Source organism: Rana temporaria, chromosome 10 (genome assembly GCF_905171775.1).
Source record: "Rana temporaria chromosome 10, aRanTem1.1, whole genome shotgun sequence".
NCBI classification, from domain to species: domain Eukaryota; kingdom Metazoa; phylum Chordata; class Amphibia; order Anura; family Ranidae; genus Rana; species Rana temporaria.
In genome coordinates, this window is record NC_053498.1 from 131,942,403 (window position 1) to 131,960,041 (window position 17,639).

A 17,639-nucleotide genomic window follows, 5' to 3' on the forward strand; every position below is an offset into this window, starting at 1 on the left:
CTGCCGTGTGTATGCAGAACAAGTTCACGGCCAACGCCCCTTCGGGTCCACGGAAAAGTCCAATGGAAGTCCGATCGTGTGTATGAGGCTTAAGAGAAATTAAAGGCAGTTTATAATCTGATTCATTTGCCTTGACTCATTGACTTTACTTTGGCAAGTTCTGTATGCATATACTGTACTGGGATGGAAGTATTGTCCAACTAACAAAAATGTACTAATTTTAAATAATTTTGGACCCTGGGAATTTACACTTTAGAAAAAGCATATAATACTGTAGAAAAAACAGCAAGAAGAGCAGAATAGCTCTGTCCAGTTTTAAGTTCAATGCTAAGTCAACACCTAATTACCTTTGTCAGTCAAGGTTCAGCAGGAAGAACACAGAACATGTGAAGAAAAAGCTAACAGCCATGGGCTGACTTTAAGGAATGAGAGAATATACTAAAAACCTGCATCTCAACCTTATACTCGTCTTAAAAATCTTTTTTTTTTTTGTACAGAAATATTCATAATACAAAACATGAATATATATATAGATATATATATCTATATATATATACACACTTATATACATTGATACAGATATAAAATACCTATGCTAACATTTTTTGTTTTTATTTAAAAATATAATGAAGTTTCCATTAGTTATTTTGGTCATCTGGTGGAAGTTAGTCAAATGTCACTGGAATAGCGAAATGGATAGTGGTCATCCTATATAAGTTTTTAACATTTTTATTCTTTTTTATTTGTTTTGAATATTTTAGGAGTTCCATTCCTTCAGCAGTTTTTTTTCTTGGGGCACATCTCGGTCTCCATCACTGTAGAAGCAGCAACGCAAAATAAAAATCCACCACGTGTTGATGGGAAGCGACGAATCACAACTTCAATGTTTGTCGGCAATAAATAAGAAAAAGGACACAAATATACATCAGTGAGATTTAGGGACTTTTAAATATTCATTCTTAAAAAAAAAAAATTCTATTGTCCCTCCTTAATTTCTTTGCAGTCTATGGAGCTTCACCAATTGTGGTGGAAGGAATGGTTCGATGAGGTCCATGTTGTCCATTTTGGTGGCTGATTTGTGGAGATCACCGACATGTGTGCATTTCCACCACTTTGTGGCACTGTTTACATTTGACAAAGCAGCACCAATGGAACTTACAGCTGCATCTTTCTACTATTTCCACTTCTTCTGTGTGAAAGCCTCGGCCGCAGCACATAAGCTCACAACCATCAATGGCCTTGGAAGTTTTGTTGCACTGCCGACCTGTTGTTCCCAAAACTCCGTTCTTTAAGTCGTGGTCACAGAAGTCTGGGCTGGAGTCTATATATACCAGGTCTTCATCTGTGTGTGGCTTGAACTGAGAATTTTTAGGCACTAAGACTTTGGTCGTGCCAATCTTTTTCTGCTCCGCTTCAGTAGCTCCGTCGAATTTCTCCTTCAAGACATTACCAACTTTACGAAACGGAGGCATGGCTTTCCAGCAGGTCTTTACCTCGCAGGATCCGGAGACTCCATGACACTTACATTCCACTCGCATGTTGTTGAGAATGGCCTATTAAAAAGAAATAGCATGTTAGATGATAACTTGGTCTTTGTCACTTACTTCACAAATAATTTGTGTTTCTTAAAGGGGACCTAAGCTTTGAAGTTAGGTATGCTTTAAAACAGGAGTATTCAAACTTTCTAAGCAAAGGGCCAGTTTATTGATCTTCAGGCTTTAGAAGGGCTGGACTGTGGCCAATGGAAGTAAAAAAATGCCCCGGCATCAGATCATTGGTTTTACTGGGAGGAATAGTACCCAGTTGTTGGTATCAATTGGAAGAATAGTATCCCATTGATTATGTCAGCAGGAGGAATGGTGCCCTATCATTGGTGTCAGTTGGTGGAATAGTGCCCCAAGGGCCAGATAAAGGTAAGCAAAGGGCCACTTTCAAATACCGCAAAAATTGTTTTAGCTGGACACAGACTTTACTTTGCTGACAGAAAAGCTGCCAGGAAAAAGAGAGCTGCTTACCTTTCTTCCTGCCTCGTTGTTGTGGAGATTCATGAGAGCTCGACTGGATGATGCTCCTTTACCCCGCTCTCGTACATCAACAAAAGACTGTGAGAAAGCGACTCCATATGCAATGTTATCGGAACAACCAGACCACTGGAACCCTAAAGGATTATGGGGGAGAAAATGTCAGAGATATTTCCAGTGAGACAAATACATACAACATTCATTCCCTATAAGGATGGAATATCTAAAAGGTGGCTACAGACTTTGCCTAAATTTAGTTTCCCTCCAGTTTTTACCTACAGACCTAGACAGAAAGTCAATAAATCTACTGGCAAATGTTTGGAAGGAAGCTAGATTAGCCACAGGAAACCCAAATAAACATATATCTACCCCCTATACAGGTAGTGCCATTGGTGGGAAATAAACCCCTTCCTAGCCAGTGTCATTAGTACAGTGTACTGTATATACTCAAGTATAAGCCGAGTTTTTCAGCACATTTTTTTGTGCTGAAAAAGCCCCCCTCGGCTTATACTGGAGTCTCTTTGATCAGCCCCTGTGTCATTCAGTCAGACGGCGTCCAGTTTAACCCCGCCCTGCCTCCTCCTTGTTCTCTTCCGTGATAGAGGACGAGGAGGAGGCAGGGCGGGGGTTACACTGGACGGCTGCCGACTGCATGACACAGAGATCAGGTATGCAGATCGGCACAGTGAGGCTTGAAATGGGCACAGTGAGGCATGCAATGGGCACAGTGAGGCTTGCAATGGGCACAGTGAGGAATGCAAATGGGCATTGTTGACCCTCTCTTCCACTTACAGTAGCTGCTGCATTTTCTACCCTAGGCTTATACTCAAGTCAATACGTTTTCCCATTGTTTTTGTGGTAAAATTAGGTGCCTCGGCTTTTATTCGGGTCGGCTTATACTCGAGTATATACGATATATATTATTAGCGCTGATCACTATCTAAGTGTCACTGGCGATGTCAGTGGCAGTTAGTCAGTTCCCACTCAGTATCAGTTAGTGTCAAATTTACTGATACACTATCACAGTCCCATTACAATGCCTGGTACACACAATGAGATTATCGTTTTTTTTGCATGCTAGTCTCATATCGAAAACAAAAAAAAAGCTACTAAAGTTACATAAATTCTCATACAACAGATTAAAAATTCGTAAGTGATGTAATGTGTTGTATTGTATTTGTATTTTATTCTCGGAAGACAGCTGTACTGATTAAAGGAAAATAGTACAATTATCGTACAAGAACATTTTTAAATAATTATAAATAAATAAATAAATAAATAATTTAAAAAAAAAACATGGACAGGCGTTTTTAAGCTGTAAAAAAGGCTAAAAAAAGTGGCTGTAAAAACGTCCATGGAAATGAAGCCTTAATAGCAAAAAATGCCTTGGTCAGGAGGGGGGTAAAATCTTCCAGAGCTCAGCTTTGGTTAAGCTACTTTTGGGTGCCCATTGAGGAAAGACTTGATATGTGGGATCTGCCTTGCCAGAGCTATTGATCTTGTTAAAAAAAAAATCTTCATCTGACTACACATGCAAGTCTAAAGCCCTGTACACACGATCGGTTTGTCCGATGAAAAAAGACAGATGGACTGTTTTCATCGGTCAAACCTATCGTGTGTGGGCCCCATCGGTTTGTTTTCCATCGGTGAAAAAAATAGAACATGTTTTAAATTTCTCCTATTGATAAAAAAACGATTGTCTGTGTGGAAGGCTATCGGTCAAAAATCCACGCATGCTCAGAATCAAGTCGACGCATGCTTGGAAGCACTGAACTTCATTTTTCTCAGCACATCGTAGTGTTTTACGTCACCACGTTTGGACACGGTCAGATTTTTGACCAATGGTGTGTAGGCAAGGCTGATGAAAGTCAGCTTCATCGGATATCCGACGAAAAAATCCATTGGATTAGATTCCATCAGATATCTGATCGTGTGTACAGGGCTTTAAAGTTCTCAGCACCTCTGAGTATGATGTTCTTAAATCCAGTTGGTGGTTGTGAAAAGCAATTTAGAGCTGCCATTATTTTAGATCCTGTGTGGGAGAGACAGTAAAGAAGGTGTTCCATCACCACCAGCAGATGTGTTCCAGGATCACCAAATTAAAGACAAAATGAAGGCAGGGAACTAATGCAATACAGCCATGTCTGAAAAAACGGAACTTCTCAGCAGACGTTCTCTCTATGCATCACAAAGTTTAATTTAGAATTCTGGATGAGGAATAAACCTTTAAAAATATTGTCTTCCAGCTTTGGCATTCTGAATGTGATGAGTGCCAAGTTCAAAATAAAATAATGGCTGGATGATTGCTGGGATCCGTTCAGTACTACTACCGTACACTATGCTTTACTCACATTGATGTCTGTCACAGACTGCTGGCTCCAGCCTCCACCTGGCTGCTTCTCTGAATGCTATTATGCAACTTCCTGACCGTAATTACCCCAGGGTCTCTTAGTTAATAAATTGTAGAGTAATGAATGAGTTAGATAATTATTAGCACTGCCCACGGTGGATCTTCTATTAAACCAAAACAAAGCAGGGCTTTCCTAGCCAAACCCAATAATAGCTTATTCGAGGAAAATAAAAATAAATTCAAATGCCACAACAGCTAAAGGGATACAGTATATGAAATGTAAATGCCTAAACAGCTAAGGGGTGTAGTATCGAACATTTTAATCCAATAAAAGCTAAGGGGATGTAGTATCGAAAATTAAAATCCAATAAAAGCTAAGGGGATGTAGTATCGAAAATTTAATAAAAGCTAAGGGATGTAGTATCGAAATTGAAATGCCACAAAAGCTAAGGGGATGTAGTATCGAAAATTTAAATCCAATAAAAGCTAAGGGGTGTAGTATCGAAAATTTAAAGCCAATAAAAGCTAAGGGGTGTAGTATCGAAAATTTAAATCCAAAAAAAACTAAGGGGTGTAGTATCGAAAATTTTAATTCAATAAAAGCTAAGGGGTGTAGTATCGAAAATTAAAATCCAATAAAAGCTAAGGGGATGTAGTATCGAAAATTTAATAAAAGCTAAGGGATGTAGTATCGAAATTGAAATGCCACAAAAGCTAAGGGGATGTAGTATCGAAAATTTAAATCCAATAAAAGCTAAGGGGTGTAGTATCGAAAATTTAAAGCCAATAAAAGCTAAGGGGTGTAGTATCGAAAATTTAAATCCAAAAAAAACTAAGGGGTGTAGTATCGAAAATTTTAATTCAATAAAAGCTAAGGGGTGTAGTATCGAAAATTAAAATCCAATAAAAGCTAAGGGGATGTAGTATCGAAAATTTAATAAAAGCTAAGGGATGTAGTATCGAAATTGAAATGCCACAAAAGCTAAGGGGATGTAGTATCGAAAATTTAAATCCAATAAAAGCTAAGGGGTGTAGTATCGAAAATTTAAAGCCAATAAAAGCTAAGGGGTGTAGTATCGAAAATTTAAATCCAAAAAAAACTAAGGGGTGTAGTATCGAAAATTTTAATTCAATAAAAGCTAAGGGGTGTAGTATCGAAAATTTAAATCCAATAAAAGCTAAGGGGTGTAGTATCGAAAATTTAAAGCCAATAAAAGCTAAGGGGTGTAGTATCGAAAATTTAAATCCAAAAAAAACTAAGGGGTGTAGTATCGAAAATTTTAATTCAATAAAAGCTAAGGGGTGTAGTATCGAAAATTTAAAGCCAATAAAAGCTAAGGGGTGTAGTATTGAAAATTTGAATCCAATAAAAGCTAAGGGGGTGTAGTATCGAAAATTAAAATTCAATAAAAGCTAAGGGGTGTAGTATCGAAAATTTATATCCAATAAAAGCTAAGGGGTGTAGTATCGAAAATTTAAATCCAATAAAAGCTAAGGGGTGTAGTATCGAAAATTTAAATCCAATAAAAGCTAAGGGGTGTAGTATCGAAAATTTAAATCCAATAAAAGCTAAGGGGTGTAGTATCGAAAATTTAAATCCAATAAAAGCTAAGGGGTGTAGTATCGAAATTGAAATGCCACAAAAGCTGAGGGGATGTAGTATCGAAAATTAAAATCCCCCCAAAAATCCAAGGGGATGTAGTTTCTAAAATTTTAATCCAATAAAAGCTAAGGGAATGTGGTGTCAAAATGGAAATGCCTGAACAGCTAAAGGGATGTATTATCAAAATTTAAATGCCACAAAAGCTAAGGGGATGTAGCAGTTGCGGCAGGTGCTACATTTGGGGGTGTGTGTGGGGAACGGCAAACAAACCGCCCGCGCCCCCCGGTCAGTCGGTCCCCCCCCGTTGCTCGCACTCACCCCTGAAGTGAAGGACACGGCCATATCCGGGGAGATGTGATGCCCGCGGAGTGCAGGAGGACCAAGCTCTAGTGTCAGGCATGCCTGAAAGACATGAAACACCAAGCCGGATAGGAGGGAGGAGAATGGAAGCCCATGCTTCTCCTCTCGGTCAATCAGATCTCAGGACCCCCTTCCTGATTGGCCAGGAGGAAACTCAGGAAGACAATAGCGAATATTAATTTGCTATTGTCAAACAAGTGGGCAGGCTCTGTGCCCAGAGCCCACCCTTTTTAAAGCCAATTAGAGCCTCAGAAAAAAAAAACATTGAGATCCATGCGTCCAGCCTCCTGCATGTAGATTAGGGGGCGGGCACATGGTTTAGGGGGGTGGTGCCCCATATTGACGGACCGCCACTGGGATGTAGTATTGAAATTTAAATGCCTGAACAGCTAAGGGATATAGTATCAAATTTTAAATGCCACAACAGCTAAGGGAATGTAGTATCAGCTTACAAAAACCAGACTTGAGGAAAGGGCAGGTATGCTCTGTTGAAGCATCCAAGGCATATAAGAAGCCAGTAGCTGACACCAGGCTCTACCTATAACAAAAATGTCACTATCTGGTGGACTGATCCTTTAATTTTTTGAGCTGTATGTACAGTTATGATTTAATTATGTTTCTGTGCTTCATGTAAAAAAATAATATAAAGGTTTGTGGTAACAAATCAAAATGCTTTCTACAGACCTTGAGGACTCACACCATGTACCGTCCGATCGCAGCCACATTTTTCTAGATCTCCACTGCTGCACGCCCTGGTGACTGCGAAGGCGACCCCCGCTGATGAAATTGCGTACACGAAAGCTGCTTCTCTGGTGCCTGCAACACAAAATGAAGAGTATGTTCAGAAGACTTCTTTCACATAAGTCTTTGATTCTAAAGCTCTTGTGAAATATTAGAGAATGTGGAATACCTAGCATGTTTGACATTCAAGGCAGGAACATTTTGGGTTTTGAATAGTGCATTTATTTATACAGATTCTCAAAAAGTGTGAACATCCCACAATATAGATAGACAGATGGGAGCTATGAATTGGTTCAGCTTGACTATCTTTTGGTTTATAGCAGGTGTCTCCAAACTCAGTACGAGGGCCACATTGTATATTTTAGAAATATTTGTGAGACGAAAAAAAAAAAATCTCCATCAGGGTCCTCCTTACATTTAGGTCCCCATCATAGCCCCCCTCCTTACATCGTGTTCCCCATCAGAGTCCTCCCCTATAGCAGGATCCCCATCAGAGTCCCCCCCTTACATGAGAAGTAGCGACCTCGAGCCGTAACTTCCCCTTCTCTGTAGCGTGGCTGAGCTCCTCTTCCTTCCCCCTGTCAGTCCGGACTCTGGGCGGGTACCGCGCGGTACAGAAGATTCAGTTTCCTGTTCCCGGCCGGACTGACAGGAAGTGCACACTGAGTGATCACTTCCTGTCAGTCCTGCCGGGAACAGGAAACTGAATCTCCTGCCGTGCGGTACGGACCCGGTAGGGAGGGGGGAGTAAAAAGAACATAGGGAGGGAGGGGGGCGAGTAAAAAGAACATGGGGGGTAGTAAAAAAAACATGGGGAGGGGCGTAAAGAGAACATAGGGAGGGGGAGGGGAGTAAGAAGAACATGGGGGGAGTAAAAAAAACATAGGGGGGGAGTAAAAAAACATGGGGAGGAGGGGGTAAAAAGAACATAGAGAGGGGGGAGGGGAGTAAGAAGGACACAGGAGGGGGGAGTAAGAAGGACACAGGGAGGGGAGCCTCCATTTTGCTTGGGGCCCCCAAATTCCTTTAAATGGCCCTGACCACCACTACTCTTCGGGTAAGTACACACAGCACAGTCTCACAGCAGTCATCCAGCAAGGTGTAACAGGCGCTCCCAGCGCCGTAATGCGCTCCATGCTGGAACGCATTACGGCGACCGCGTGATGACGTCATCGCCCGGCGCCGTGTACGTTCCAGCTTGGAACGCGGAAGTGCCAAGCACACTCAGCGCTGGATTCGGCACACCTGCCAGGCACCTGTTACCTGCCTATAAAAAGAACAGTGTGCAGACTGCACACTGTTCTATTATTGTCGGCCGTAGCCGGCTTGGCTACTTTTAAACTACAGGTACCATTTATGCCTTAAACTGGAAACCATCCACTCCTGGATCCACGCTGGCAACCTTGCTGTAGATGCTGCGGACACCCCAGGATACCCCCCACCAGGAGACCCTCCAAGGATGAGTCCCTTGCTGCTGCAATACTCTCTTTATTGGAAAACTCTCATCCCTGCAATATGGATAAGTACCATTGTTTTGTAACATTGTTACTCTAGAAATACCCGGATTACATACACCTTTTTGAAGTAATGTATTTGAATCTACCTTTATGTTATACTACTACACTGCTTGCGATTACTTACTGTGTCTTCAGCTGACCGCTGAGGAATATCTTAAAGGGACATACACTTTCAGTTCCATTACGCTAAAGTTGTCTCTCTTAAGTAATTTGCTATTGCATACAGTATTCCTATTTACTACGTGCTTGACATAAGTTCTTACTTGTTTATGGGCCCATGCGCTAAGTGACTGAACATGTTCGCTCTAACTTTTCTATGCTAAGGGTTGATGGTTATTCATGCCTACTCCCTTAGTGGCCTAATGCACTGCTGTATGTTTTAAGTGACATCATGTAGAGAACCCCTAAACTCCTGTTCTCTGATTGGAGTGACGCCTGGGGTCCAATACTGATAATCACTTGCAAACAGTTGTGCATTGGAACATTCTCCTGAATCGTATCATTTTAACGCTAGGCTTTGGTCGCATGTTGTAATGCATCCTCCCCTAGTAGCTCAACACATTCCTTTATGTAAGAGAGAGATGATGTAGAAAACCCCCAAACTCCTGTTTGTGTGGAGTGACGCCTGGGGTCCAATACTGAATTCTCACATAGAGAAGTGTACATAAATCCTTGCTATCCGCAGTTGTGGTTCTCTCCCGTTCACCAGAGCCGTTACACAAGGATGCTCACTGCATTGTTTTACAAATGGCCAGCAGAGGGAGCACCAATGATTGTAATATGATCATAAAAATATGGCACAATGAGCATATAAAAGTCACATAAAATGACTGTCACATATTTTCTACAGTGATAACTCCGAAGGACTCTGCTTTGAATGCTTGACCATTTCCCTTTAAACTTGAGCTTATTCCTGTCTGATAGTGAAAGCTTCTTGCATTAGAAAACATTTTAACAGCTGTCCTAGTTTACCCTTGTGGCATCCTTCTCCAAATATTTATTATGTCTACTCTACAGAAAAGCTTTCCTTATAATTTCGATGTTTGCTCTTTTCATCTATCTCTGTCGGCTGCAGTTGTAAAAGCACTCCAAAGATTTTACAATTTGTGTATTATAAAAGTCAAACATGACATGCAACCAGACTGGGTCACACTCATTCCTTGTCCTTATATTCACAGATCACAGGGTGACACTGGGCACACATTACATCTTGGTCATGTAGGACGTTGGTCTCCAAGCTGCTGCCTAGGAGCCAGATGTGGCCCTTTGCTTAGCTTTATCTGGCCCTTGGGGCACAAATTCTTTCCGATGACACCAACAATGGTCCACTATCCCTCCTACTGATACCAATGCTAGGGCACTATTCCTCCAGCTGACACCAACAATGGTCCACTATCCCTCCTACTGATACCAATGCTAAGGCACTATTCCTCCAGCTGATACCAACAATAGGGCACTAATCCTCCCACTGGCACCAACAATGGTCCACTATACCTCCTACTGATACCAATGCTAGGGCACTATTCCTCCAGCTGACACCAACAACAGGGCGCTAATCCTCCCACTGGCACCAACAACAGGGCACCATTCTTCTCACTGACACCATTGATGGGGCACTATTCTTCCCACTGACAACAATGATTGGGTACTCTTCTTCCCACTGACAACAATGATGGGATACTATTCTTCCCATTGATACCAATGATATGGTACTATTCCTTCCACTGATGGGACACTATTCTTTCTTCCCACTGACACCCATGATGGGACACTATTCCTTCCACTGATACCAATGATGGGACACTATTCTTCCCACTGACACCCATGATGAGGCACTATTCCTCCCACTGATGCCAACGATGGTCCACTCTTCCTCCCACTGATGCCAATGATAGGGCACCATTGCTCCCACTGACACCAACTATAAGGCCCCATACTCACGACCAAACATGTCTGCTGAAACTGGCCTGCGGGCCAGTTTCAGCAGACATGTTTGGTCGTGTGTGGGCGCGAGCGGGCCGAATTCCAGCAAACATTTGCCCGCCGGGCCTTTTCCCAGCAGACAAATATTCCTGGACTTGTTTTAAAACAGCCCGCTGGAATTCAGCCCGCTCGGACATGTACGGTCGTCAGTACAGACCTACCGTACATGTCCAGGCGCCCGCCGTCCCTCGCATGCGTCGAATGACTTCGACGCATGCGTGGAAGCATTTTAAAGGCGGGCCGCCCACGTCGCCGCGTCATTGTCGCGGCGACACCGCGTCATCGACGCGGCGACACCGCGGACACGCCCCGCGTATTGTTTACGCGCGGACTTCTGTACGATGGTGTGTACAACCATCGTACAGAAGCCCTCTGGCAGACATGTATGGTGAAAACGGTCCGACGGACCGCTTTCACCATACATGTTTGTCCGTGTGTACCCGGCCTAAGAGAAAGAAAGTTACCGCTCCAGGTGGATTGTGTTAGGATGATCAGTATGGTCTCAGGAATTGATTAATTTATTAATTTATAATGCAAAACGCATCAGCCGTTTTACCCCCGTGTAGTGTGCTGTGACTTGTAGTGCATTTTTTAAATAAAGACAACCATCAAGTTTTTTTGGAGTGCGGCTTTCCAAATTTTCTTTTTCCATTTGACACCAACTATAAGGCACTATTCTTCCCACTAACATCAACAATGGGGTATAGTTCTTCCCATTGACACAAAAAATTAGGAATTCTTTACTCCCACTGATGCCAAAACATTTTGTACAACCACTGGCCACACTCTGCCCCCCCCCCCCCCCCAAGCAAGCTTAATGCCTCCCACTCACACACACAATGGGGCACTAATACTAATACTCCCACTGGCATCAACAACAGGGCACAATTCTTCTCACTGACACCAATGATGGAGCACTATTCCTCCCTCTGACAACAATAATGGGGCACTATTATTTCCACTAACACCAATGATGGGGCACCATTGCTCCCACTGACACCAACTATAAGGCACTATTCTTCCCACTAACATCAACAATGGGGTATAGTTCTTCCCATTGACACCAAAAATTGGGCTTTTTTTACTCCCACTGATGCCAGAACATTTTGTACAACCACTGGCCACACTCTACCACCCAAAGTCTGAAGGACAGTAAACTGGCCCCTTATATGAAAAGTTTGACGACTACTGATCTAGAACATAAGCAGGTATTGCAAGGCTTGTGTGCATGGTAGATCCCGACCAGATTCTCACAAACTTCCCCAGCCTGGACCGGCTCTGTGATGTCAGCCGACAGTGGGCTTCATCCCTCTGTCTGCTAAAAACTAGCTTTGGCTATACTTCTCCTTTAAAGAAAAATGGTAAAGCTGCAGTTTTAATCTGTTTATATACCACCTTCCCTATGTCCCCCCATCCCACCCGAATAACAATTTAGATCAAATGTTGTCATCACTGGGTCTCTATGCTTCTCATGCAATTCAGGTTGGTGGAAGGTACCGTACGTACCTTCCTGAAAACATCACAGCACCCGGCCTCAGAACTCCTTTCAAAAGCCCTCATGCCGCGTACACACGATCATTTTCCGGGTTGTAAAAAACAACGTTTTTCAGCCTCTAGAAAAAACAATGTTTTTTTCAACTTCATCATTAAAACGGCCTTGCCTACACACGATAGTGAAAAAAAAATGCTCTAGCAAAGCGCGGTGACGTACAACACGTACGACGGCACTATAAAGGGGAAGTTCCATGCGGATGGCGCCACCCTTGGGGCTGCTTTAGCTGATTCCGTGTTAGTAAAAGACGATTCGCGCTTTTCTGTCTGTTACAGCGTGATGAATGTGCTTACTCCATTACGAACGCTAGTTTTACCAGAACAAGCAATCCCGTCTCATAACTTGTTTCTGTGCATGCGCAGGTTTTTCACGTCGTTAAAGCCCACACATGACCATTTTTTACAACCTGAAAAATGGCATTGTTTAAAATGTTGTGAAAAAGCATGTTCGATTTTTTTTTGTCGTTTTTCAGAACCCGAAAAATGCTCTGAAGCCCACACACGATTGTTTTAAATGACATTTTTAAAAAACGTTGTTTTTTACAACCCGAAAAATGATCGTGTGTACGCAGCATCAGGCCCTGATAAAAGCAGCGGGTTGGCTCTTGTGAGGAATTATGCAAATAAAAAAAATAAAAAACGAATATGTGGTTGTCAATCTGGAGCAGTTGGAGTGCCTATGCAGACTGCCCTAGGCAACGCCCACATGTGATGCTGAACCTTTGACATCCAATGAATGAAAGGGACGGCCAGTCAGGCTGGGAAGGAAAGTGTTAAACCAGGGGTCTCCAGATTTTCTAAGCAAAGGGCCAGTTTACCGTTTATCATGCTTTAGGAAGCCAGACTTTGGCCAGTAGGAGTAGAAAATGTCCTGGCATCAGTGCCCCATCTTTGGTTTTAATAGAAGGAAGTATGACTAGCATACTAGCTCATTATGCATTACTTACCTTAGATCGAAGCCCCCAAAGCCGTCCTCGGCACATGCGCGCGGGAGCCGTCAAAGCCGGCATTATCCATTGATAAAACCGGCATTCTCAGTGCGCCTGCGCCGTTGTCTACAGCGTGCATGCGCCGTAGTCAACGGTACATTCTTTGTGGCAAATATCTCCTAAACCGTGTAGGTTTAGGAGATATTGCAAACACATACATGTAAGCCTTAATCTAGGCTTATGCCCTGTACACACGACCGGCTTTCACGACGAGAAAACGGCCATTTTTTATATTGGTCGTGAAAACCGGTCGTGTTTTATCGACGAAAAAACTGCCTGCCAAAAAATTGAAACCAGCTCTCTTTTTTCTCGTCGTGTTTCCCGTCAGTCTTTTTCTCGTCGCTAAAAACGGTCGTGTGTATGCTTTTCCGAGGGGAAAAAAAACGTGCATGCTCAGAATCAAGTATGAGACGGGAGCTCTTGTTCTGGTAAAACTAAGGCCTGGTACACACGATAGGATTGATCCGCGGATACGGTCCTCCGGACCGTATCCGCGGATAAATCCTCTGGCGGATTTGGATCCGTTGGCATGTACTCACCATCGGATCCAAATCTGCGCGGAATTCAACTGCGGTGACGTGTCGCGCCGTCGCCGTGATGATGACGCGGCGACGTGCGCGACGCTGTCATATAAGGAAATCCACGCATGCGTCGAATCATTACGACGCATGCGAGGGACGGGTTCGGACGGATCGATCCGGTGAGTCTGTACAGACCACCGGATCGATCTGCTGGAGCCGATTCCAGTGGATAGATTTGTTAGCATGCTAACAAATTTTTATCTGCTGGAAATCGGAAATATCCGCGGATAAATATCCGCTGGAACGTACACACCAGGGGATCTATCCGCTGAAACCGATCCGCTGAGATTTTTCAGCGGGTGGATCCTCTCGTGTGTACGGGGCCTAGCGTTTGAAAAAGGAGATATCACATTCGTTGCGCTGTAACGGACTGAAAAGCACGAAAACTGAAAAGCGCGAATCGTCTCTCAACAAACGTTTACTAACACGAGGATCAGCAAAAGCAGCCCAAAGGGTGGCGCCATTTGAAAGGAACTTCCCCTTTATAGTCCCGTCGTACGTGTTGAATGCCACCGCGCTTTGGTCAGACGTTTTTTTGCATGAACGTGTGTATGCAAGTCAGGCTGAAGACGAATCACGTTGGGAAAAACATCGTTTTTTTTCCTGCCGAGAAAAATGGTCGTGTGTACGAGGCGCTACCTGTAGGTAAAACATGTCAGAGAGGGTTTACAACCACTTTAACCACTTGCTTACTGAGCACATATACTCCCTTCCTGCCCAGGTGAAATTTAAGCTTTCAGCACTGTCACGCTTTGAATGACAATTGCGCGGTCGTGCGACGTGGCTCCCAAACAAAATTGGCGTCCTTTTTTCCCCACAAATAGAGCTTTCTTTTGGTGGTATTTGATCACCTCTGCAGTTTTTATTTTTTGCGCTATAAACAAAAATAGAGCGTAAAGTTTTTTTTTACTTTTTTGCTATAATAAATATGCAGTTTAGTCCGATACGTATTCTTCTACATATTATTGGTAAAAATAAAAATCGCAATAAGCGTATAGTGATTGGTTTGCGCAAACGTTATAGCGTCTCCAAAATAGGAGATAGAATCATTATTTTTTTTTATTATTATTATTTTTTTTTTTTACTATTAATGTCGGCGATCTGCGATTTTTTGTCAGGACTGCGATATTGCGGCGGACACATTGGACACTTTTGACATATTTTTGGGACCATTCACATTTATACAGCGAACAATGATATAAATATGCACTGATTACTGTATAAATGTGACTGTCAGGGAAGGGGTTAACACTAGGGGGCGAGGAAGGGGTTAATGTATTCCCTAATTAGTGATTCTTACTGTGGGGGGTGACTGGGGGAGGTGACCGATGGTTGTCCCTATGTACAAGGGACACACTATCAGTCTCCTCTCCCTGACAGGACGTGGAGCTCTGTGTTTACACACAGAGCTCCGTGTCCCTGTCTCCGTGACCGCCGATCGCGGGTGCCTGGCGGACATCACGGCAGGCACGCGCATCGGCGGCGGGCGGGCGCGTGCGCACCGCCGCTCGCGCGCCCCCCAGTGGCCTGGAGGCCGTATAAAGACGGCCTCCCCGGCAATTCAGAGCCACAATGTGGCCGTCAAAACCCGCCGTGCGGGCGGGAAGAGGTTAAAGCATGCTATCCAACATTTGTTGTCGGAAAATTTGACAACTATTGTCCGATGGATCGTGCAACGGTTTGATTTTCCGACAAAACCCTTCCATCGTGTGTACGAGGCTTCAGTGTGCAGTGAAATGAGAGTAAGCCATTCGGATACAGGAGAGAAGCCTGTACAACTGTGCAAGACTGAAGGGAAGGCCGGAGTTCAGCTTTACTCCTCACATATAAGCAAGTGCAATATATACACAGCACAGGAATCAGGAGCACAGAATCTCTCTTCTTGCACAGGGATCATGAAATAACCGCATTAACAAATACACCGTGTATCCTGCCTTGGGTTTATTTAGGAAGACGGAATGTTTTATCAACTTCTGGTAAGTGAGAAACCCAGAACGACGTCTCACCTCGGCCATGAATAGAGCTTGCCTACATAAGTGGGACTACTTTGGTGGTCGTCGCTGACTGGTGGCCGGTCCACCCTGCGAATAACCCAACCTATTAGAAGGAGCCTGCCAAGCTGAAGGCCGAGGTTGAGTTATTGCGGGGACTGATTCCCTTCCAAGTCAGCTGAGGTTAGCAGCAGGCTCGCGTGGGTCTTCTCGCACTGTGGTTGCCGAAGAAGAGACGACTTCTATGCGAGCGCTTTGCTGGTATTTCCAGCCTGGAATCTCAACCTACCACAAAACTCTTCCCTTCTTTTCTCCTTGTAGCCCCCCGGAGAAAACAACCCATGTCAAACAATGAGCTACGGCGAGGACTTAGGATTTGCCCTGCAGATTTCACCGCAAAACTGACTCGCGCTTTGCCAACTTGGAAAGCAAAACCGAGCTCCTTCTGACCCACAATGACAAGCACTGTTCAAAGCCTCTATTTATACAAACACATCTGCTGTAACTATGGGAGAGCTCTGCGGTCCTTATACCATCAGACCGCTTTTGCACATTTTACATAAAGCAAAGTCAACCGGCTGATTGGACCGCTGGGACACATTTGTCATTTTCAACATCATCTGCTTGCTCATTTTTTTTTTTAAGACCTAAAATGCGAGGAGCTGCGGTGGCTCAACGCGATTGGCACTGCGCTGACAAGCCATTCACCTCTGCAGCTAGGGATTCGGATCCCGGTCTCGGCTACATGTGAATTGAGTTTGGTGGTCTCAGCCCGGCTCCCGGTGGGTGTGCTATGCGAGGTAAGCCTGCGCTTAGTACGCCCACCCCCCTCCCACAAAAAAACACCACACTTACACGCACTTGAAATTGGGTTAACATGCACGCACTTTGACCACGCGGTCTCTAAAAAAGAGAGGCGAAGGACGAACGGGGCTGGTTGAGCGGGCTCTGCCCCGTTGGGCTTCAAAGCGGAGCAGGTAGGGTGGGCTGTGTGGGAGGACCCCCTCACACACCCGCCATTGCCACCCGGGGCATGGAGAAAGGTGGCAAATTGCCTCTGGGGGAGGCCTGCCTACTCCCAACTCCTGCAGTCCGGCTCCTCTCTCGAGTACACGCACAAAATACACTTTAAAAAATAAAAAAGACCTAAAACGCTGTTTAAGGCGGACATGCGTTTATTAAATCACAAGATGCATTTTTACATACAGCTGATGCAAGTACCTCAATGTGTTTTTATATTGGCTTCCTGTGGTTCTTTGCACAGTAGGGCTCAGAGTGGGAGGAGGAGGGGTATCGCGCTGACCCAATAAGGGCTCTACTGCCTACAACACAGGTGTCAGACACAAAGCCCGCGGGCCGAATCCGGCCCTCCAGGCTATTTTATGTGGCCCTCGCACCTCTCCTGCAGCTGCAGGAGAGCTCTAGCCCACCTCTGGTCCTCCTCCAGAACCTCTACTTTCAAGCAATGCATCCATCTTCTTCCCAGCAGCAGCATAAGGTAAGGGAGGTGCACTGTGATGCAAGAGAGGGTGGGGGACTCATCTTCTGATGGTGGGGTGGCTCTTGACATCTAATGTAAGGGAAGGGGATGCGCTGGACGACTAATCTTAGGCCGCGTACACACCATCAGTCCAAACCGATGAAAACGGACTGAAGTTCAGTTTCATCGGTCCAAACCGACCGTGTGTACGCCCCATCGGTCTGTTGTCCTTCGGTCCAAAAAAAGAGAACTTGCTTTAAAATTTAACTGATGGACGGCTGACCGATAGGTCAAAACTGATGGTTAGTACACAAAATCATTGGTTCAAAACCCGCGCTTGCTCAGAATCAAGTCGACGCATGCTTGGAAGCATTGAACTTCGTTTTTTCAGCACGTTGTGTGTTTTACGTCACCGCGTTCTAAACCAATCGGGTTTTGAACTGATGGTGTGTACGCACATCAGACCATCAGT

At 44.2% G+C, this 17,639-nt stretch overlaps 1 protein-coding gene across 1 annotated transcript in view; it reads right to left on the reverse strand.

The window, feature by feature from the left end:
• Positions 1-591: 591 nt before the first annotated feature.
• Positions 592-17,639, reverse strand: part of WNT4 (Wnt family member 4) — a 95,474-nt gene continuing 78,426 nt past the window's right edge. Inside the window, exons 3-5 of the mRNA XM_040326289.1 lie at positions 7,019-7,150; positions 2,016-2,158; positions 592-1,553 (exon numbers count right to left, since the gene is read on the reverse strand). Of these exons, the coding sequence (XP_040182223.1) occupies positions 1,086-1,553; positions 2,016-2,158; positions 7,019-7,150 (743 nt within the window). The 3' untranslated portion in view covers positions 592-1,085. The remainder of the gene's footprint in view (positions 1,554-2,015; positions 2,159-7,018; positions 7,151-17,639) is intronic.